Source organism: Diceros bicornis, chromosome 7, assembly GCF_020826845.1.
Source record: "Diceros bicornis minor isolate mBicDic1 chromosome 7, mDicBic1.mat.cur, whole genome shotgun sequence".
NCBI classification, from domain to species: domain Eukaryota; kingdom Metazoa; phylum Chordata; class Mammalia; order Perissodactyla; family Rhinocerotidae; genus Diceros; species Diceros bicornis.
In genome coordinates this window covers 64,594,016-64,617,723 of record NC_080746.1, presented here as the reverse complement: position 1 = coordinate 64,617,723, position 23,708 = coordinate 64,594,016, and the positions used below count along the sequence as shown (strand labels likewise).

Sequence of the window (23,708 nt, the reverse complement as noted above, 5' to 3'; positions counted from 1 at the left end):
AACTCCAGGGAGCACCATTTACACAGAACACAATGAAAACCATGTATGTGGATACACATAAGCCATGCCCCTGGAGTTTGCAACACCGGGTGATAGCCCTAAGGGCACTCATCAAAACAGGCAGGCTGGACATTAGGAATTGTAAGGCCTGAAAACCCAGTAGAAAGTAAGTCAGATTATCCACTTGTGAGTTGATCATTAGTTCACCTCTCTGTAGTTATTTATCCCTGAACCTTCAAGTGTTGTGTAGCACAAAGAAAACAACAACAACAACAAAATGCTATTTCAGAATTCCTCTTATTAAAAACAAAAGAAAAAAACTCCTTATTTTGGGAAAACACCTTTAACTGAGAGTATTTGACTATAGAAGGTGTGATGACCCCACTTCCACCAGTTTTAGCTAGATATGAGAGGTGTATTTATTCAAAGAAGAAAATTGCTCTGTATAAGAAAGCAACAGGATTTAGGGTTTGGACTAGGAAAAAACCTCTTGTTACATGAGAATTGCATTTGGGGAGCTCTAAAGGAGATGTGGGTGGCTGAATAACATTGTGGAGCAGATATTGGGGAGATGTGAGGAGAAGAAAAAGTTGGTCATTGGGAAATGCTCTGTAGAGGACAGTGACTGAGGAAATTCAGGACACTGATTTCTAGAATACCATTTAAATCTATTTCTGGTTCTGTTCTAGAATGTACATTGCCTCTACTGCCATCATCCATCCACATTTCCCCACTGTACGCAACAGCCTTGCATATTTGGTGCTTTGGTGGAAGGAAGAGGTCAGGGACAAAGCATTATGGGAAAAGAGGATAGCTACAAGAGGTGTGCCAACTAGCAGTGATAGAGAATTCAGGAGAAGGGGATAAGAGGAGGAGGCAACTGTGAGAATGTAATCCCTGCCCCATCCCCAGTGGAAATCTATAGAGATCTTGGGAGGCATACTGAACCTCACAGTCAAGGAACTAGGGATAACCAGAAGCAGACACTTGGGTTTCATGTGTTCAGAAGAATCAGCCTGGTCTGAGCTGTGCCATGGGGAACTTTGAGCCTGAGCTCTAAAGGGGGAGGCAGCAGGGATTAGAGAGATCTCCTGGGGAAAGGGGATTCTCGGGAGAGAAGAACTAAGGTTTGGTCTGGTTGGTTCCTCCAAAGTCCCCTTTTGGGCTCCTGCTTTGACTTTACTGTGCATGCCTCATAATCTTTTCCCTCTTACCGTGCAGGAGGCTTTCAGCTGCTCTTCCAAGTTGAAGATCAGGTTGGTGTGGGCGTTGTGCTGCTCAATTATCATTCTCAGGTTCCGCAGGGCATTCTGGATCCTGGAGATACAATGTGCCAGTGAGTGGACCCAAGGGAGCAGGAGGTACAGTGCAGGGAATGGGGCCACTCACCGCTGGGCCTTGCTCTTTATCTGCAGGATCATCTGTTCCTGTAGCAGCACAAAGGTGTCCAGGAAGTCTAGGAAGGTCTTGGGGGTGACGAGTGGCAATTCAGGGCACAAGTGCCCATGGTAGCTGGCAGCCGAAAGGTGGATGAGAGCCATGGCTTTGGCCACACTGGGAATTGAGGCCTGGAGGTCTGGGCACTTCAAGGAGTCTGCAATGGGTATGACTTTAGCCTGGACTTGTGAGCTTGTAGGGGAATGGGAAGGGAAAAGGACCCTCTCCTGGCTCACAAGAAGGGCAGAAAAAGGGAAGGGGGCCCACTAGGTTCTAGAAAGAGAGAGACTGACTTAAGTAATAATCCTCATTAGAACCTGGATGAGATGAGTGGCGAGGACAGGTAAAAAGGGCTCACCGTCATCAAGGGGTGGACTCTGAGCACCCTTCAGGTAGTGCTGGACCACTCTGACCAGGGAATCCTGATCCCAGTGTTCATAGCGGTCAATGCTGGCGACGGCCAGTTGAAGGAGCCTCAGGAAAAGGGTGGAGGGCAGCTGTTTGTGGGCCTGGTCATCGCTGATCAGGAAGAACATGTGCAGGTGGCTGCATACTTGCTGGTAGAACCTGTGGGCCAGGGGATCAGGTACTGTCCTCCCCTTTATCCCTATTTGCCCCTGGTCCCAACTCTGACCCCTAGCCCTGATCTTCTGAGCCCTCATGGCAACCCCTAGATTTCTTTTTGGCCTTTTTGCCAGGATGGAGCAAGAGCAGAGCAGCCCCTGTTATATAGGGTTCTTGGCCTCACCTCTGCAACAGCATTTCCTTCTTGATGTTCGGCTTGATACTTAGGTTCTCCCTGAGGAGATGTTCTTCAATGTTGTCCAGATCTGCGTCTGTGTACTGGTCAGGGAAACTGCCTGAAGTGGCCAGGGCTAGCAGACAGTGAAGGGTAGTAAGATCCACATCCGTGGGCACCAGCAGGGCCACTGGCTGGCCTAACATGCCAGCATGCCAGCTGGCATCCTGTAGGCACTGGAGAATGGCCTCCTCTGACCCAGATGGCAGATGGAAGAGGCGGACCTGACAAATGCTAGCTGCCAGAGTAATGGCAGTACGGCGCCCAGTACTCAGAGCCCCCGAGAGCAGTAGGCTATGCTGCCGGGGCCTGGCCAGCACCCGGACCAGGCGGGCCACATGCTGAGCCATGGAGTGGCACTGGGCAAGGTGGGGGCTCAGCTTCAGCTGAGCAGCTGAGGTGGCTAGCTGCTCCTCCAGGCTCTCCCACTGCCGTTCCAGGTACAAGTTAGGGCTCTCTGAGTTGGACCCCAGTATCAGCTCCTGGCTGAAGACCAGGTCTGAGGGCTTTTCCTGGGGATGGAGTAGTAGCACTGGTAGCAACAGGGGTGAGACCAGGTCCATCTGGGGAGTCTTCTGCCACCAACTCTTAGAACTCTTTAGCTGGAATTTGTAGCTGGAGGCCCTTGTGCCTCTCTCCTGGCTTATCTTCTGACTCATGTTCTCTGTGGTCTCCTTCTTTACTGGTGGCATGGATGGTGCTAGACTTGAATCACAGTAGTGCAAGCCTGTGGTGACCTGAAGGCCATAAGGGTCCTCCTCCTCCTCTGTCTCACTGCCACTGTTGCTGAAGTCCTCCAACTGGGCCAACTCCCCTTCAGATTCCACTTCAGGCACCCTTTCCTCTTCCTCCTCCTCCCCCTCATAGCCCTTGCCCAGGCTCTGGGGCACTGGCCCACAGCAGAAGACACTCTGAGCTACTTCTAGGAGCAGCTTAGCACAGTAAGAGCGTTCCCTAGGGCTGTCCAGTCGGTCACAAAATGTTCTCTGTGCCTCATGCAACCAAAGACGCACCATGTTGCGCATGGCCATCGTAATCGTCAGGTGAGTGCCTCGCAAGCCTGACACCCGGCGCAAGTGCTCCCGGTGGTTGGGACAGTACAGAAAACCTCGGGAGCCCATTCTGGTTGGCAGTAGCTGAAGGCTGCCCAGTAGCTGGCTCACAGAGTGCAGGGAGAAGCGGTAGTGTGGGTGGAGAGGTGAAGGCATAAAGCAGTTGCCCACAGCCTCCCAGGCCTCCACTGAGGCCCAGACCAGGGCTCTTGCTAGAACCCCTTCCCGCTCCACAGAGGGGAAGCGCTCAAGCCAGGCCTGGATGCTAGGTGTGTGCCTGCTCAGCAGCATGGCCTGGGTCATGCTGCCCAGCGCCAGCACTGTGAAGAGTCGAAAGAGGCGTGGGCACAGTGGGCGCTCGCAGAAGCCTGGCACCGTGGCAGTGGCAAGGAAGTTGACTATAGGCTGCAGCGTCTGCAGTTCCAAGGTGCTGTGGGCATACATGGTGCCATCTATGGCCTGGCGCAGAGTCTCCAACACCGGCTGACAGCTCTTCTCTGGGTCTGTGGGACATGAAGTATAACAGTGAGGACATGTGTGAGTCCACATAACAGTGTCACCATGTGCCTCCTATCCCTGCCTACTAATATTGCATCAGTATTGTCTCTGGTGCAATACTGAATAGAAGCAGTGAGAGTGGACATTCTTGCCTAGTGACTGATCTTAGGGAAAAAGTGTTCAATATTTCACCATTAAGTATGTAATTAGCTGTAGGTTTTAATAGATGTCCTTCATTCTTTCTATTCCTAGGTAGCTGAGAGTTACCATGAATAGTGTTGAATTTTATCAAATGCTTTTTCTTTATCTATTGAGGTGATCTTACACTTTTTCTTCTTTATTCTGTTAATGTTTTGAGTTACACTGATGGATTTTTGAATGTTGAGTCAACTTTCCATTCCTGGGATATACTCCATTTGATGATAATGTATTGTTCTTTTATATGTTGCTGAATTTTATTTAATACTTCATTGAGGATTTATTTTTGCATTTATATTAATGAAAGAAAATGATCTATAATTTCTTTTCTTGAAATGTCTTTTCAGGGCTTGTTGTTAAGGTTATGGTGGCCTCATAAAATGAGTCGGGAAGTGTTTACTCCATTTTCTGAAAAAGTGTAAGTTTCAATTTTTTCTTAAATATTGGATATACTTCAACTGTGTAACCATCTGGGACTGGGAATGTTTATTATTATGAATTCAAGTTTTTAATAGATATATAGGGCTATTCATTTTCTATTGTTTTTCTTCTTGAGTCAGGTTTTAATAAGTTGTGTTTTTCAAGGTATCTGTCCATTTCATCTAAGTTACCAAATGTACTAGCAAAGTTTTTCACAATGTTCCCTTGTTATCCTTTTTAACATCTTTAAGATAAAATTTCTTTCATTCCTGATATTGATAATTTATGTTTTCTCTTTTCATTTCTTGATTTGTGTAACTTGGGGATTAATTTTATTCATCTTTTTTCAAAGAACTAAATTTTGGCTTTGTTATTTTTTACTGTTTTTGTGTTTTTCTACTTCATTATTTCTGCTCTGATTTTTATTATTTATTTCCTTCTAATTACTTTGGGTTTAACTTGCTCTTCTTTTTCTAGATTCTTTTTTTTTTTTTTGCTGAGGAAGATTGGCCCTGAGCTAAAATCTATTGCAATCTTCCTCTTTTTGCTTGAGGAAGATTGTCGCTGAGCTAACATCTGTGCCAATCTTCCTCTACTTTGTATGTGGGACATCGCCTCTGCATAGCTTGATGAGCAGTGTGTAGATCCGCGCCCAGGATCCAAACCCACAAACTCCCTGGGCCGCCGAAGCGGAGCACGCCAACTTAAAGACTACGCCACCAGGCCAGCACTTTCTAGATTCTTAAGCTGAAAATTTAGATCACTGATTCTAAACCTTTCTTCTTTTCTGATATAGGCATTTAAAGCTGTAAACTTCTCTCTAAGCACTGCTTTAGCTACATGCCACAGATTTTCATATGTTTTTGTTTTTTGTTTTGTTTTGTTTTGTTTGTGAGGAAGATTGGCCCTGTGCTAATATCTGCTGCCAATCTTCCTCTTTTTCTTTTTTCTCTTCAAAGCCCCAGTACATAGTTGTGTATCATAGTTGTAGAGTTGTAGCTTTACTTTATCACCTAGTCTGATAATGTTGGCCTTTTATATGGACTGCTTAGTCCATTTACATTTAATGTAATTATTGATAGGGTTGGTTTAAAAAGTGCATATATTGTTATTTGTCTTCTATTTGTCTCTTCTATTGTTTACTCCTCTGTTGTAAGCTTATTTCCTGCTTTCTTTTACATAACTTAAATATTTTTATCCCATTGTGTTTCCTTTATTGACTTTTTAGCTATACTCTTTGTTAAGTGATTTTTCTAGGGCTAACAATATGCCTCCTTAACTTATCAATACTTAGAAGTAATATTTTATACTTCATACTTCACACTTGACCTTTCCAACTTCCTGTTTCACATTTCACAAACATAAGAACCTTACAACAGTATAATTCCTTTTACCCGTTGCTCCCCATCCTATCCTTTTACTATTGTTCCAATTTCTTTCTTACTTCTACCTACATTAGCAACTCCATCTGACAACGTTATTATTTTTGTTTTAAACTACCAGCTGTATTTTAAGGAAATTAAGAAATGAAAAAGATATTTTTGTAAAGATACTCACATATTTACCATTTCTGATAGTCTTCATTCTTTTCCATAGATCTGAGTTTCCATATGATATTATTTCCCTTCTGCCTGAAGAACATCTTTTAGCAGTTATTGTAGTGCAATTCTAGCTGCAGTGAACTTTCTCAGCTTTCAAGTATCTGAAATACCTTTGTTTCCTCCTCATTTATGAAGGCTATCTTTACTGGATGGAGAATTATGAGATGACAAATTTTGGTTCTTTTTTTGCCTTTTCTTACTTTAAAGATGTTGTTCCACTATCCTCTGGACTCTGTTGTTTCTGATGAGAAGTTAACCATTATTCTCAATGTTGTTCATCTACACATAATGTGTCTTACTTTTTCTCTAATCACTTTCAAAGTTTTTCTTTCTTTGATTTTCAGAAGTTTGACTATGATGTGCCTAGGTGTGGTTTTCTTTTTAATATTTTACTTGGTAATAACTGAGCTTTCTATATCTGAAAGTCAATATTTTCTAAGAAATTTGGGAAATTTTTAGTCAAAGAGTTTGGTCAAATATTTCCTCAAAGAGTTTTTCTGCCCTGTTCTCACTCTTCTTTTCTGCTGGAACTCCAATTATATACATGTTAGATTGAACCTCTATTCATATCTAATATTTTTCTTTCTTCAGGGTTCACTGACTCTTTCTTTTGCCATCTTGAATCTTCTATTAAGCCATGAAGTGAATTTTTCATTTCAGTTATTGTATTTTTCAGTTCTAAAATTTCCCTTCAGTTATTTTTAGTAGTTTACATTCTTTTGCTGAGATTACCCATATATTCACTCATTAAGATCATATTTTCCTTTAAGTACTTGAATACTTTTATAATAGCTGCTGTAAAGTATTTGTCTGCTAAATTTAACTTCTAGACCATCTCAGGGTCAGTTTTTATTGACTATTTTCTCTTAACAGTGGGTCACAGTTTTTTGTATTGTATGTCTATTAATTTTTTATTTTATGCTGGATGTTTTGGTGACTATCATTCAGTGACAACTTTTACACTGCCAGCTATAATATACTTCACTCTACAACATTGCTTGCAATGTTTTCAACCTTCCTGTTGAAATCTCTTCTCAGTTGCCGTTCACAGATCTGAATTCACCCTTTCTATTATCTACTGACATCCTGATTATTTGTGCAAATTCACTGAGAAGGCCAAATAATGTAGTTAGAAAAAATTACAAGTTTTGGAGCAAACAGACTTGAATTTTAATCTTGGTTTGGACACTTACTGGCTAGAGTGTCTTCGGCATGTTATAAAATCTCTCAGTTTCTTCATCTTTAAAATAATCATAACAAATCTCCATGTTACTAGGATTCTATGAACACTAAAGATGACATAGATAAGGCATGTAGCACGTAGTGCTCAATAAATTGTACTACTACTATTAAGTACTTACACTACCTGGTTCAAATTTTCTACATCTCATAAGGGATTTCAGTGTCTAACTGAAATTATGGGCTTTAGCCCATTGACTTCCTTGACTCCAATAACCTGTACCTATACTTCATTTCTGGCTGGTCCAATGGCCGTATTCTGAACCTGACATTATCTGGAGGCACAGCATTTTAGAAACTTTAAAATTCAATATCCCACACTTTCATCACAATTTCTCCCCTTTCCTTTCTTATCTTTTCTTCTACGAACTGTTACTGGGCACTTACCTCCTGTTGAGTCTATCAAAACAAATGAGACAAATCTCTGTTCTCATGAAGCTCAGAGTGTGATGGAAGGGCAGACAAGCAAACACACAATCAAAACCATGGTTGTCACAGATTTTTGTACAGAGCATGGGATGAGTATCTAACCTAGCCTGGCTTCTCCTCCAGGAGGCTCAGGCTTCCTGGAGGAGATATTGCCTGAGATTACTTGTAAAGAATAAGTAGGACTTAGCCAGATAAATAGAGGACAGAAGGCAGAGAGGACAGCAATCCCAGAGGCTAGAGGAAGCCTGACTTATTGGATGCCCGTACATAGTTGAGTCCAGTTAGAGCACAGAGTGTAAGAGGTTACAGAAGAAAGCATCACACTTTGGCAAATGCTTTTGCCAAAGTTCCACGTAATGACTGTCTGAACCAGGGAAAGTGAAATGAAAATAAGTGGAGAGATTCGAGAGATATTTAGAAGGTATAATTGAGAGGCATAGTGACTGGACATCGGTGAGAGAGAAGATGTCAACAAGATTTCTGGCTTAAGTGACTGGATGGATGGTGGTACCAGTTACTAAGTGGATAGTAGCAGGTTTTGGGGGGAAGAGGATGAGTTCAGGGTTGCATCTGAGGTGTCAATGTGACAACAAGGTAGAGAAATACAGTAGGTAGTTGGAAAAACAGTTCTGGTGCTTAAAAGAGAAGCCTGGGTTGGAGATAAAGATTTAGCAGTCAAAGCATAGAGATGGTGGATGAGGCCATGAGAGGGCTAAGATTGTTCAGGGAGCATATGTAGAATGAGACGATATTAAGAATGGAACACTGAAGTTTGGTCTATAGGTGTATATTTGAGAGTCAATGAATATTGATAGGGATTTTACAGTCTCAAGAGATGATAGTGACTTCTTTCTTCCCTCCTCCCAGCTCCTCACCAGAAGCGGCCAGGTGCAAATCCTCCAGGAGGAAGAGGAGGGAGCCTTTAGAATCCAGGTGCCGCCCGGGCCACAGACTGGCTTGTGCTTGGCCCTGGACCCCTCTGCTCAGTAGAAGGCGAAGGTGGTTGGTACTGAAGGCAGGGTGGATGGGGCTGTACATGTATGGGTGATGTGGCTCCACTAGCACCTCCACAAAGGTTGACTTCCCTGTTGCTGCTTCTCCAGCCAGCAGCACTGGGTGTCCCTCTGACAGAAGCAGGTCCACCACATACAAGAGCCGTTCGGTCTGCAGGAGAGGAGCAGGGCTTACTGTGGCAGCTCCAGTTAGGACAGTAATCTAGCTGAAAGTAAAGGTCTAGGGGTCTGTCTTAAAGCTGTACTTGCAGAACTCTTCATGTATTCCTGCCATTGTGAAAACATATCAAAGAATGGGAGCAGGTAGGCCTCAGCTGAGCCTAGAACATGGACTCCTCCAGGACGTCTCCTTGAGCCCCAAGCCCAGCCACTGCTCTACTGTCCTCTCACCTGGGGAGAAGGGTTGAAGGTGCCTGGAATGCCCTTGACGCGGCTCCCCAGGTATTGACCAGTGAAAGGGACCAGTGTCCCGTTTTCAGGGCATACATGTAGATCGAACACCAAGGCTGAGGGTGGTGGCTCAGGGTAGTTGCAGAGGCAACTAATAGAATCCCTTATGAAGGTGTCAAAGAGGGGCCAGAGCCTGCTCAGATGGATACACAGGCAAAAGTGTCAGACAGTTATAACAGTTCCATTTGTGACACCCTCACACACTCCACCCTCCCCTGACAGTGTTGTCACCTGGGTTTTGACTCCCTTGGGTCAGTCCATCTCAGCCCTCTGCAACCCCCACACTCCACCCCTGTAGATACCTGGAAGGAAGGTGGGCTCCAAAGCCCCAGATCAAGGCAAAGAGAAAGCTGCTGACAGCCAGCAGGTGTTCCCTGCGCTTATTAGGCACATCATCGCTGTCAATCCGGGACCGGTTCAGAGAGCTGCTTTTTGAGGATTTGAAGCTTTGGGCCATAGGATCACTAGAGCTGAGGTCCTCTGCAAAGGTCACCGTGGCCAAAATAGGAGCCCCATAGGAAAAATCGGGGGGTAGGGGAGGAGAGTGGAGGTTGGCTCTATCACTTTCAGTCCCCAGGCACAAACCCACCCAAGAACCCACACTCCTGGCTCCAGCTATATCTCAAGGCCCCATATCTCTCAAACCAGCCTTTCCCTTTCCCTTCCCTTCACCTGGAACACGTGCCTTCTCCTCCTCATCTATGTGCAGGTGGGGGTCAAGGAGACAACGCAAAATGCGGGCCAGGCTGGTAACTTCAGCCACGCCTGGGCAAAGAGCCTGCTGCCCATGTACCTGCAGCAGAGAGCTGGCACCCTGGTGGGCGAGGAATCGGAATGTTGCAGGCACCAGCACTTCAGCCAGGCGGTTGAGCTCGGTGACTGTCTGGAGCTGCAGGCGGTACTCGTGGGGCAGGGCTGCCATCAGGATGCTAAGCATACCCTGCCAAGTCTGCTCCCCACCACACCAGACTAGGGCACAACGGCCCACCACTGTCGGGGACATGCCTGTTGCGTCTCCCACCTCCATCAAAAGAAAAGTATCTGGGGGTCGTGTTATTTGCTGACCATTGGGGAGGCAAAGCAGGGGCGGGTCACCCAGGAGGCAAGTGATGGAGTCCAGCCAAGCAGCACTGGAGGCCCCATCACATATTATCCAGTGCTGGGTCCCCACCGATTCCTGTGCCTGCCCCTGTGGGCCCACAGCCTTACTCTGACTGGCTGCACGAAGCAGCCTGGGGAAGACGCCATGGTGCCAGCAGGATCCCTCTAGCCATCCCAGGAACTCCTGGGGGCTGAGGACACTGGGATACAGATGAGTAATTTCCACAGGCTGGTAGCCTTGGGTCGAGGCATCCTCCATGGCTGCCAGCCGATTCTGGATCTTAAATAAGCTATGCCAACAAGTGGTCTTGCCGCTGCCTGCAGGGCCCAGGAGCAAAATGCCTGAGGCCCGGCCCAAGGCCTGGCTCAGCTGCTCCAGGGACCCCAAAATATCAAGGCTGGGATGCAGGCCTACCTGCTGCACTTCCTCCACCAGCAGTGGCTTCCTCAGCCTGTGGGTCATAGGCTCTGCCAGCACCTGGCTGGCACTAGGGAAGAGCCCACAGAGCAGCTCTTGGAGGTTGTGCAGGTGGACCCCATTGAGGATGCTGAACAGTGGTGAGCGTAGCAGGGCACGCAGTAGGGCAGCCTCCTCAATGGCAGCTAGGTTGTGGGGCTGCTGAGACTTGGGTTCCTCCTCGGTCATGTTTAGAGCCTGTATCATGTCCTCTAGTACCTGTTTGAGCAGTGGCAAGCGGCAGGGCAGGGACCCAGGCACCAGCTCACACTCTAGGGAGAAGAATTTGGATAGGCGGGTAGCCATGCGGGAGGCATCCCGCATCCCCGCACCCAGCAGGGTCAGCTCTGCTACTTGCTGCAAGTCAGGCAGTGTCAGTGCCACAGGCCGCAGCAGTAGGTGCAGGTTAGCAGGCACAGCAGGGCTCAGGGCACGCAGTGTCAAGAGACAGCCATAGCCAAGGCGCATGAACACGTGACGTTTCTCAAAGAAGCCACTGCCAAGGAGTTGGGAGTGGGTGGGGTCCATAATGCTGGTGCTTCGGGAAGCTTCCTGGTACAGTGGGGCATAGAGGTGGTGAAGTTCAGCCAGGCGCTGGCCCAGGGCAGAGAGCAAGCCAAGCGGCAGGTGCTGGGCTGCCTTCAACAGCAGCCAGGCACCACCCTGCAGGGCACCGTTCAGGTAGTTGCTCAGGCTTTGGGCCTCTATCTGGGGCAAGCAGGGCATCACCACCAGCTGGCGCCCCATGGCCTGTGCCAGGCTCTGCACTATGGCTGCCTTGCCCACACCATCAGGGCCCAGCAGAGTCCCACACGCCACCTCCTCCAGGGCCAATAACAGCACCAGAGCTGGCCGCTCAGGCAGCAGGCTGGGTAGAGACCCCAGTCTCGGACCCAGGTATTCATAATTGTACAGGAATGACCGGCCCAGTACATCTATCCAGCATGCAGCTGGTGACAGAGAAGTCTCAGTAGACGCAATCGTCTTGAGACTCTGCAGGGGACTCTGGGGGACGACGTGAGGTGAACCCAGGTGGTACTTGAGTTGGCGGGCCCAGTGAAAGTCTGTCAGATCACTGACCTGGTGCTCCTGAAGCAGCTGTGCTATATCCCGGTGAGTCACTGCCATGACCAGCAGGGCACTGAGCAGGCTGGTCTGGCGGACAGAGGGCAGGGGCTGCCCACCCTGGGAGGCCCTCTGGGCCCGTAAAAAATGCACCAGTACCTCAAGCTTGTGCACATTCATGGGGACCATGGCTAGGGTCCTCCCCTCAAGCAGAGCCTCCTCCATCTCGGCCCGCCATACCACCTCCTCTGCCACCAGCACACACTGCCATGGGAAGGCCTGGACTAAATCCAGCCAGTGGTGGACATATGGGTGCAGGGACAACTGGCTTTGCAGAGGCAGCTTCTTGAAGGCCTTGTCTAGGGATGGGCCCAGAGCAAGATGGGCAGCCACACAGTCCTGCAGCATGTGCACCAGTGCCAAATGCAGACACTTCTCCAGAGATGCCAGCCATTTGGGGAGATCTGGATGCAGAGGAAGGGGCCCCTGCAGCTTCACCTCCTCCCCACCTGCCCCTAGAACTGCAAGCGCCTCCACCTGAGTCTGTGTGCTTGGGCTTGACTCCCAGTCATCCATCATGTTTTTATCAGTTGTGCTGGACTTGAAGCTCACAGCATGCACGTGAGGAAAGCAGCGTCGTACCCATAGCTGGGCCTCACATGACTCCAGTGGGGCAGCCAGCAGGGCCACCAGCTCACTGTCACTGAGAAAGAAGAGGCGGGGGAAGTGAGCACGCACCCCATAGAGCACGCTCTCCAGAGCCATAATCATGCCCTCCAGCTCCACTGAGCCTTTCTGCAGCAGCTGTTGCAGCTGCTGGCCTTGGAAATGAGGGCTCCGCTTGGCACTGGGCACTATAAGCGACAGAACCAGGGGGTCAGCTACAGAGATCTGCATCAGGGTCCGATACTGATCATCTATGGCCTTGAAGTGGGAGTTCTGTGGTGAGGGAAAGGGTAAAAGTGAGGGCAGACGTGAAAGGGCAGCTCCCCCTTCCCACCCTGAGCCCCACTCTTCAGTAGCCCTTGCCCACACTGCCTCACCCCGCTTCCCTACCAGGTCCGAACTAGGAAACTGGATCTTCATCTCATACAGAACTTTACTCAGAAAAATCCACTTCTGCTGGAAAGTCACCCACACTTCCATCAGGGCACCTGTGTGAGCAGCCAGAGGAAAGGAACACTGGAGGGAGATTAGGGTTCTAGCTTCTGTAAGAGGGTCCAGCCTGCTCCTAACCTCTCAGGGTGCCCCACCCCAAAATACTCTGCTCTGCAGGACTCAGGGACCTTGCCTAGAGGAGAGAAAACTTTCACTGTAAATAAAGTCCTGGTCACCTCACCCCAAGATGCAGCCCTCAAGGAGGTCCTCATTGTGTCCTTCAGATCTTCCCCACCCAAACCCCACCTCTCACCCTATCCCTCTGGGCCATCCTGCTTCAGGGCCCGCCCATCAGCCCAGCAAGAGGCCTGTACTCACCCAGGCTATGCATGATGGTCACCCACTCCAAAGCTCTTTTGTATAAGTCTCCTGACTTTTGGGTGGCCAGGATCTTGAACAATACCTGAAGACTTTCCTGGATAGAATCCTGCAGGCTGCTGCAATCTAAGGAAGAGTGGGCTCCAGCTGAGCTGAGCTGAGCTGGCAGTCAGATGGGGCAAGGACACAGGTGACCAAGACCTAAAATACACTGAACCTCACAGATCTCAAGCTATTCTCTAGAAGACCCAAACGGTTTTTCTTTCATTAGTTGAACTGTACTCTTACCAAGAATCAGAGGGTGTTTACAAACCTGTTTATATGAGTTATAATTTTAATTACAGAATTTAATCTAATAGTACGTTAACCAATGAAATATGGGTGCGAAAAGAGTTGCTGGTTCTATAGGAACTATGGAAGGCTTTAGTAAAGGTGAGTTGATAAAAACATGATATTAAATTAGGTATAGGCAAGTCAATTTTTAAAAACCAGGAAATTATAACAAAAATCCAGAAAAGTTCTGGACTCAGGTAACTTCACAATTGTCTTCATGTCACCACTCAACTTTACAGAAACTGAAAGTTCAAACAGTAGACAATGCATTAATGCAAGAAAGGCAGTGAGGAACTTCTATCAGTTGACTGCAAATCAAAGAAAAGCTCTCGTCCTTAGGTTAAAAGGTTAGTAAATAAATGTACATTTATATGTTTTATGCTAAAATAAAAATCTTAAGGCATGTATGCATCCTATTTTATGATTTTCCTATTTAACTAACTTTTTAAATTCGCCAGTTGGGTTTCAATTGTGTTGGGTGAGAGAATTTCTCTACTGGCAATTCCCTAGCTACACCATCTTGGGTGTCTGTACATATGCTGTTCCCTCTGCCTGGCATGCTCTTCTCCCTTGCAGGTTTGGCAAACTCCTGCTCCTTCAGAAGTCAGCATGAGACCTTTGCCTATGGGAAGGGAAGATTTCTCTGACTCTCCTGGTCCTCTGAAGCTGGTCCTCTTTCAGAGATTCCACTGTCCTCATTAGGTGCTCCATCATGTATTTATCTCTGTTCAACTATCTCTCTCTCACTGGATTGGGAGCTCCCAAGGGACAGAACTTCTGTTTGTAAATCTCAGGGTCCCCTGTGTTTGGCTCAGAGGAGCAGGTGAATTTGTTGAGGGAATAAAAAAGGAATGAATGAGTGGGGCAAAAGATCAAACAGCAGGGTGTAATCTAGAGGACAGAGCATTGAAAGGTGGAGAGATATGACCATAAGGAATTTCTTAGCACACCTAGAAAGGAAAGGACCTCTGCTGAAGAGGCCAGGCATTGGGCGAGAGCAGAGGGACTCCCAAGATTAAGACTGTACAGGAGCTACATGAAGACACTGTCTCAGAACAGACTGATGTCTCAGGCTGTAGAGTAAGGATGGGACCCTGGCTAGGGAAGTCATATCTGGCAGGGCTTGGTGGATATGGTGGATGAATATGGTCCCCCCGCAGGGGGCTTTCACTGGTCTACAAGGGCTGGGTCTCACCTGAAAGGATGAAGGTGCCACTATCCTTGTCCACCACTTCCCAGTGGGGGCTGTGGAGTGTTTGCCTCTTGGAGCGCTCTGAGGCTGGGGGGTGGTAGGGCACATGCAGCATGAAGTTGAGCAGTCGCAGCTGGCGCATTTCCCAGACCCGCTGCAGCCACTGTAGGGTCTCTTGGGCATGAATTCGTTCGTTTTCACACTGCCAGATCTGCAACAGCTGGGTCTTAGGAACCAGGACTGGGTAATGGCTCAGGGGATAGCCTTGGAGCTGGGACTTAAAGGCCAGGGCTCAGGGGAGTGGAGGTCTCAGAGATAGACTGGGACTATCGGACTTCAAAGATAGGCTATCAGCAGCATACTTTGACCTAGGGCTGCTGCCTTGAAAGCCACTCTTTTGCAACGCTCTAGCTGAGCAGACAGTATCTCCATCAGCTCGTGCTCTTTTGGGATAGGGTAAGTGTTGGGGGACATCTGCCATCCTGTGTGCCCCCAACTTCAGGGTGGCCACACATTTCCTTCCCCTGGTGGGGGCATACTCTCAATCACACAGAATCTGAAACCACCCATCAGATCCCCATACCCTCTAGGCAGGCCAGCAATCTCAACCACCCACCCACAAGCCAATATCTACTGCCCTCTTGTCTCAAGGGGCTGCTGGGCCTTAACTGGCTCTACTAGAGTTTAGCAAACAGGTCCTAGGCTGGACCACTTCCATCCCTCCAGTGGGCCCCACCTGATTGATTCGATCTGAAAACTCCAGCAGTGGACAATTCAGCAGCTGGCCCAGTGTTAGGAGTTCTATGTTGTGGAGACTGCCCAGCCCTAAGGCTGGAGGTAGAGGGGACAAGTCAGAGCAACATCCAGTATACGGTAGAGTCCAGCCCCTATCCCAGAGCCCAGAGCAGGACCCAGAGCCCAGCCCAGCTCCCAGATGTCAGATCTCAAAGTTCAACATAGAGCCAAGAGCCCAGAACCTAAGGTCCAGAGCACAGTGCAGAGCCCAGCCCAGGTCAGCAGAGAGGACCCATATGGTAGTGTGGGAATCTAGAAATGTTTTTCCCTGTGGAGGAAAAGGGGTTATAAATACATGGGGGAAGGCAGAGAGCAACCCAGGGAGGAAAAATGTTTTCAACAGGAGTAGCAGGGAACTGAGCTGTCACATTGTTCTAATCCCTGTCTTTCCTTTCCCCTCCCTTCTGACTCTACCCAAACACACCTTGCAGGAGGGCTTGGAAGTTGAGGTTCTGTAGCTGGAGGCTGCCCAGCTTGGTAAGCAATGGCAGGTAGCTGCGAAACTCCTCCAGCATGCGCATGCAGCGCTGCAGAACCGGGCTGTGCAGCCCCAGGGTTGCACTCATCCGGGCCGCCTCTGTCAGCCAACCATCTGTCTTCTCCTGGGCCATAGCCAGGCTGAACTGTAGGGAGAAGGGTTCATTGTCAGCTGGAGACCCTTCCCACCCCCATCCCCCAGAGACTCTCCACTCCCAGGCAAGAGCTCCAAGGAAGGGTGTCAGCACCTTGGCAAAAGCCATGCACTTCCATTCACTGATGTTTTCAGAGATGACCCGGTACAGGTGCCAGATGCGCTGCTGCTGCACAATAGGATGGGTCCCACAGGTTGGCAAGGGCACAGGCCTCTCATCCCCTGTGGGACAGGGCTGGGTGAGGCCTGGGCTATGTGTGCGGGTCGGGGGCTTGATGGGAATGGTCAGTCAAGAACCCATAATGACAGAAGAGGGGGTCCTGAAAGTGCCAAGGTCGGGGGAGTCTAAAATTGTTCAATACAACAATGGAGTGAAGACAACCCAAGGGGCAGTTATTCTAAAGAAAGAAAATCTGGGAAAATGTGATGGTAGTGAAAGGGAAGGGTTCTTTTCTGCTAGTCTCCATTTCACTCATTCTACTCTAGCCACACCAGACTCTTCACTGTTGCTCAGACACACCAGGCATGCACCCTCCTGCTGAGGGCCTTTGACTGGCAGTTCATTCTTTCTGGAACATTCTTCCTTCAGAGAACCATATGGCTCACTCCCTCACCAAATTCAAGTCCTTACTCAAACATTATCTTCTTAATGAGCCTATGCAGCCCACTCTATTAAAAACTGCTATCTACCCTCCCTGGCATTCTTGACCCCTCCTATCCTGCTCTGTTTTTTCTTTTCTATACCACTTATCACTTTCTCACATGCTCCATAATTTGCTTATATTGTATGTTTAGTATTTGTTGTCTTTCTTTCCCAACTAGAATGTTGGGTCCACGGGGGCGGGGGTTTGTCATTTGTTCATTGATACACCTCAAGTCTGGTGTGCCATAAGCACTCAACAAATACATGTTGGACAGATGAGTTCAGGGAGATGCACATGAAAAAAGATCCGGCCCACAGGGAGGAATATCAGGGGTACATGGTGATGCCTCCTGTTGTGTTTGCCTCTGGCCATTATTCCCTCCCTTTATCTCATAAGCGACTGCATTAGTTCTTAACCAATAATTTATATTCAGTTGTGAGATATGTGTCAAAAGTAATTTGCGATTAATAATAATTATAATACTGAGGCTTTCAATTTACTTAAAAGACATTAGACCAGATTCAAGGATATTGCAATGAAACTGTCATTCTCATTCACTTGAATTCCAGTATATTTTCTTGAGTGAGAGAAAAAGTGATGAAGTTACACTCAAATGCTGGGAATCATGGATCTTACATGTATAAGCATTATCCATCATGGAGATCTCAGAATATTAAAAGACTGAGAATCATTAGGCGATCAGAGCTCTGATCTGACAAAAAAAAAATGACAGTAAATCTGAACCCTTCCAATCTTCCTTTGTCTGAACTCAAAAGATCCAGCTAGAGACCTATGTCTTTGATAGCAGTTATCTCAACATGAAATACTGGACAAGTAAAGAACTTTCTCTGTAAGAAGGAGCAGACATAATACCTCCAGATGCATGAGCAGATAAAGACAAACTTGAGGATAAATGTCCTCTGGACATTTGCTGTGGTATCTCTTCAGTAAATTCCACTGCATTTTAAAACTTTTTATTTGGAAATGATTTCAAATTTTTTAAAGCTGCAAGAAAAAATAGTAAAAAGAATACCTGTATACCTTTTATCTAGATTCACCTTTTTTAACATTTCACCCATTTTCTTTATCATTTGTGTTTACATGCTCTGTGTATGGGTATGCATATACACACACAAACACATAATTCTTTTCTGAACTATTTAAGGGTAAGTTACATATATCACAGCCTTTTATGCCCAAATACTCAAGTGTGTATTTCCTAAGAACAGGGATATTATATTCTATAATTACAGTATAATTATCAACTTCATATACAGGCATGCATAGCTTAACAATAGGGATACGTTCTGAGAAATGTGTCATTAGGAGATATCATCATTGTGTGAACATCATACAGTGTACTTACACAAGCCTAGATGGTATAACCTACTACACACCTTCTGTATCCTTGTGACAAGCTCCCATAACTTTTTCAAAGAATTTAACACTTCCTTACTTTCTGGCTTAAAAAGATATTCCAGGCTCATCTTGTGTCTACCCTGCCACAGTCCTGGAATCATCCATCCTCTGAGGAGCCCTGGTTCCTTTTAGTGGGAAATGGTATTAGAAACTAAGATCTGGGCACCATGTGGCTCCTTGCTATTGGAGTATTTTTGTTTCTTGGCCTCTTCAGTAGATGGAGCTAGGAAATATATTCATGTATATATACACATGTATATACACTTATATACATATACATGTGCACATAAGCATCTACACAACAATATGTGTGTGTGTTTGAAAATGCAGTGGAAATTACAGAGTAGATACCACATAAAATGGAAATTTATAAGACAAGCTCACAATATTTCCCCAGAACTCAGAAAAAAAGAATAAAGGAATGAGTGATGATGAAGAAGATAAAAGAAATGGAGGAAAGATCCAGAAAATCGAATATACAAATAAGAATTCTGGAAGGAGACCAGAGCAAATATAAAATCCATTATCAAACAATCAATAAACAGATTACCTACAAAGGAAAAAAATCAGATTGATATCAGATTTGTCCACAATTATAAATGTCAGAAAACAATGATGCAATATCTAAGTTTGGGGAAAAAAATTTTGTGACTTCAGAATTCAATATTTAGCCAAGCTGTGATATAAGTACATTATAAAGTCATCTCAGCATAAGGAGCTTAGAAATTTTAACACCTCTAACTCACTTAGGAAAAGAAATACTCAAAGAAATATCGCAGCCATCCAAGGAAAGAATGAAAATAATGAAAAGATGTGGTATTTTAAAGAATGGTAGGTGGGTAAACCAACCAAAGAAATCTTAGATGTCAGAATAGTTGTTAACATAGTTATAAAACAAAGCAAATGTCAAAAGTAATGAGTAAAATAAAAGATATAGAATGGAAAATAAAGAGTAGTATTAATAACCTGGATCTAAGATCCTGGATTATTTTAACAAAAACTGGGAGTTTGGTGAGGAGACAGGGATGGAGGAAGGAAGTAAAAGCAACGCTTGGGGTTTCCTGGGCCTAGCATCACAAGGCCTACGTCCCCTGCTCTGCTTTTCACAAATACCCCCATCCCTAGCAGGAAAGGTCAAGGTCTGTGGTCTATGTCAAGCAGAGTACGGGATGAGTGTCTCCTAATACTTGACCAAAGAAAAAGTCCCTTGCAGAGCGTCCTCCACCTCCCATTTGGCCAAATGGCCCCAGGACTGGAGATGTCCACAGGCAGAGAAGTTAATAGTTGGTAGTTGGCCAAGAGGCAACTCAGAAGCAATGTGTCCTACCCAGGGATAGAAGTGACTGCTAGAAGTGACTTCATCTGAGAAAAGAAACTTGGGCCCACAAAGTTCTTTACGTGCAGAAGGAAACCCGCCTAGTTGCACCACTGTACGGGGATCCTCAGTACCAGTGAAGGTAACATAGGCATGGTGCAGTTCACTGAGGTGGCTGGCTGTGTTCTGGAACTGACGCTCCAGGGAGATGAGCTGGAGTTCAGTGCTCCTCTGCTCTTGCGCAGGGTCCATGAAGGGACCGGACAGGGCCTTCTCAATCAGGCCTTCCAGCTCTGCCAGTGCTGCCGCCATCAGCTGCTGCAGCTTGGGCACAATGGCATGTTGCTTGCTGAGTAGGAACTCTGAGGCCTGGCTTTTCTCAAACTGAAATGCCTCCCACGCATCCAGAAGCTGCAGGGCAAGCAGAGGGCAGTCAAGGAGATGTGGTTGTGGGGGAAGGGGGACTGGGAGGGACGGGAGACTCCCTGAATTGCCCTCTCACCGAGATGTCCAGCGCCTCGTTCTCTGCATTAAAGAGGCTAAAGTGGTTGCGGATGAGTTCATGGAGTGACCGTATGTATTCCAGTCGCTCTTCCAGCTTGGTGTACTGCTTATTGGCCTCGTTCAACTGCAGGAGCTACAGCATGAGACCAGCACCCCCACAACCCTGCGCACCAGTTTGGGCCCATCCCTGAGGGGCACCCCCACCTTCTGGAGGCTCCAAACCCCAGCAGCTGCCTTTTAACCAACTGGGTCCAGGGACAATCTGCAATCAGATCCCCATCTGACCTATGTCTCTGTGATGACAGCACAGTTCCTCCCCCACCAAGTCATTACCCTGATGACGGGGCAACAGATCCCTATCTGACTGTCACAGAGAGCAGAACTATGTGTCTCTCTTCACACCAGGGCCTCCTGCTGCCATGAGAAAACTGAGGGCCATGTGAACAGGGCGAGAATTAGCAAGTGCAGATCACGTATGCGAGCAGTTTAAGAGCATCAAGGCCCATGGGGAGCTTGGCTGAGACCTGAAGAGAGTGTGCTGAGCATTTGAGCAGGATGGGCCCTGGATAAGCCGGGAAGGAAGGAGGGGGAGAGCCCACCTTCTGGGAGCACTGTGCGATGGTGTGAATGTCTGAGTTGATGCTTTGGAAGACCTCTACGAAACCCGTGAGCTCCATCATCAGCTGTTGACTACGGCTCCAGCACTCATGCTGCACCTGTGCAAGAATGTCCTTCTTGATGCTCTCCAGCTTGGACTCTGAAGACAGGAGAGAGTTAGGTGTCAGGTGCACAAAAAAAGAAGGGGTGCTAGGCGAGCGCTGTGGGTCCAGAGTGGGAGAAGTTTAAAGGGGAAGCCAGACCATGAATTCATTCCTTCACTCATTGAACACTTACTGGACCTCTGCTCACTGTCTAGTCAGCAGCTCTACACTGGGGCTTGTGCTGGGCACCAGCAGACAAGAGTGAGTGAGACAGAAAGTGTTCCCACCCTCAGAAGCTCACGATGCAGTGGCAGAGACAGACAATAAATGGACAATCACAAACCAGTGTGATAAATGCTCTGCAAGTACCCAGGAGCCCTCAATCAGGCACAGTGAAGGGAAAGGAGGCCCAACGAGGCTGGGAAAGGCCTCCTCAGAGATGGGGACACTGAGGTTGAATGTATTGGGTAGTTAATGCTCCAAGGGGCAAAGGCACGCCAAGTAGATGAAATAGCATGTGCAAAGGCCCTGGAGTGACGTGTTCGTGAATAGCAGAATGCCCCATCAGAGATGAGTTTTCTCTTTGGGGAGTCTTACTGCCTCTGCTCTCCTAGAAGAGGTACCAAGAAGAATGTTAAATCTGCCTTTTGTTTTTAAGGATTAAAGGATATGGGGCTAGAAGATAATCTTGGAAGCTGCCTTTGGTGATACGAACACTCCATTGTCTCTGAGGGCAGGAATAATACCAATATAATACCTCATCAAATCTAAGATACTACTGACTGTAAGAAGCACCATTATTTTATAAACCATGAAAAAAGAAAAAAACGATGCCATATAAACTCTCACGTCATCAATCATAACACACCTCTTAAGTTCAAAGATGTTAAAATATGCACAGAACAGCAAAACACAACAAAGAAATACAATATGCAGTATACCACAAAATACAGTATAGAGTGCTTACTATGTGCCAGACACAAAGTCAACTACTTTACCTGTATTAACCCACTTAATAGTCACAAAAACCCTTTGCAGTAGATACTACTATTGTCCCTATTTTATAGATAAGCAAACTGAGGCTCAGAGAGGTAAAGTAATTTTATCAACATCACACAGTGGCAGAGGAAGGATTCAAACTCAGGTAGCCTGGCTCCACTCTGTTATATTTTATGTTTTGAGGGTGAAAAGTAAGTTGACTTATCCCTTACGAGCATCTCTGCAACTGGAAAGTGGGATCGTGACTTCCAGGGGCAGAGAATTGAGATATACTGGGTATGGCACTTTTGGAGCCTTGGAGGAAGTAACCAAGAGGACTGAGCACCAAGAGCTGAGACTGAGAAAACCAAGAGGGAAGGAACCTATCAAAGGGCACCCAAGGTTGAACAGAACACAAGGATGTGTACTCATCCTTTTTCAAACTACCCCTCTGGCCTATGACAGTAGCTAGGCCGTTGTAATGGTGCCACTTTTGGACCAGCAGCATCAGGCAGGCAAAGGCAGAGAGGGGCTCAACAGCGACACCGTATGGCATAAAGAAGTGACAGATTCATAAAATACCAGGGCTGCTGGAGATGGATGGGAAAACAGATTTGAGAGATATTTAGAAGGCAGAAGAATGGGAAGCATTTGGTGACAGGTTGTGTCACTGACTAGGTAACTTGAGAAACTCAAAGGTGGGTTTGGAAGCAATTAACTGTTTTTCCAAGTTGTTTCTTTTCCTTTTGTGTGTTAAGGAGCTGTAACCAACAGCCATCCTGAAACTGACCAAGCCTCACCACAAGAGCTATGCCCATGACCTTTGCCTTATTTTTAATGCAAAGATCTCTCCAGGAGGTGCTTAGGCCTCATTATGTGGAAGCATGTTCTCCAACTGAGCCTGTGCAAGCGAATACCCACCTCTCCCTTTTGAATATTCATTCCCTAACCGAAATATAAGTTCCTGCTTCCCTTTCGGAAATATAAGTTCCTGCTTTCCCTTTGTTCGGAGACACCATGACTCTGGAAATGATTCCTCATGGCCTCCTATTTGCTGCAAATACACTTTACTTTGTGAGAAAACTTCCACTGGTATAGAGTCTTATTTAATTCCCCAGGAGGTGAGCCCACTTGGTTCAGTAACAGTTGGATGTGGTGCAGTTAGGAAGAGGGAAGAGTAAAGGATAAATCCAAGTTTCTGGTGAGGACAACTCACCAGAGTGGATAATTATGTCGTGTGCTATTCAAGAGAGCCCAGGTAGAAGAGGAACAAAGTTGGAGAATAAGAAGATAAAATTAGATCAGTAAGAAGGATGAGAGCAGACAGAAGGGGATAAGGTGAAATGAAAAAAATTAAGCACCTACTGCATGCCATATTCAATGCTCGGAGTATTACAAATAATATCTCATTTAACCCTCCTTGCCAAGACCCTTTGAGTGACTGCATTATCATGTCCATGTTACAAATAAAGAAAGTGAAGCTCAGGGATCTGCAGTGGCACAAGCCAGTGAAAAACAGCCAGAATTCTGAACCTGTGCTTTTCTCTCTGTTCCTCTTGAAGAGGCCAGTTGATCCTGGACTAAGGATCAAGAAGCTAACAAACCAGAAAAAACACGGACTTCTCGCAACAGTGGAGGAAAGCCTGCCCAAAATAGTGTCAGAAAGAAAGCAGGCTAATCATTGGCCCTCCCTGTTCCTGCCCTGCCAGCCTGAGCCCCCTGTACATTTAGGAGGGGAAGGGAAAAAGCAGGGAGTTTTTGTGGCTTATGAGATGCCTCACGAGGCATGTGCTCTCATCTGCTGAGGAGCAGAAGCGGGGAGGGCTAGGCAGGCAAGCATTTTCAAGCAAATTCTTTCAGGCCCCCGCTCCAAGAGCTCTCACCTTCATAAAGAAAGCAGGCCTGGGGGCCATGGATCTGAATACTACACAGTCTCTGCAGGAAGTGGACACTATTGGTTA

The 23,708-nt window shown here is 46.8% G+C and overlaps 1 protein-coding gene across 1 annotated transcript in view; it reads right to left on the bottom strand.

Annotated features, from left to right (window-relative positions):
- The window catches only part of DNHD1 (dynein heavy chain domain 1), a 68,888-nt gene that overhangs the window by 14,458 nt on the left and 30,722 nt on the right, over nt 1-23,708 (bottom strand). Inside the window, 17 exon segments of the mRNA XM_058545840.1 lie at nt 1,215-1,317; nt 1,390-1,594; nt 1,796-2,004; nt 2,186-3,791; nt 8,549-8,837; nt 9,077-9,269; nt 9,439-9,616; nt 9,809-12,698; nt 12,816-12,913; nt 13,236-13,361; nt 14,764-14,971; nt 15,497-15,591; nt 15,980-16,178; nt 16,281-16,408; nt 19,699-20,020; nt 20,022-20,192; nt 20,668-20,825. Of these exon segments, the coding sequence (XP_058401823.1) occupies nt 1,215-1,317; nt 1,390-1,594; nt 1,796-2,004; nt 2,186-3,791; nt 8,549-8,837; nt 9,077-9,269; nt 9,439-9,616; nt 9,809-12,698; nt 12,816-12,913; nt 13,236-13,361; nt 14,764-14,971; nt 15,497-15,591; nt 15,980-16,178; nt 16,281-16,408; nt 19,699-20,020; nt 20,022-20,192; nt 20,668-20,825 (7,178 nt within the window).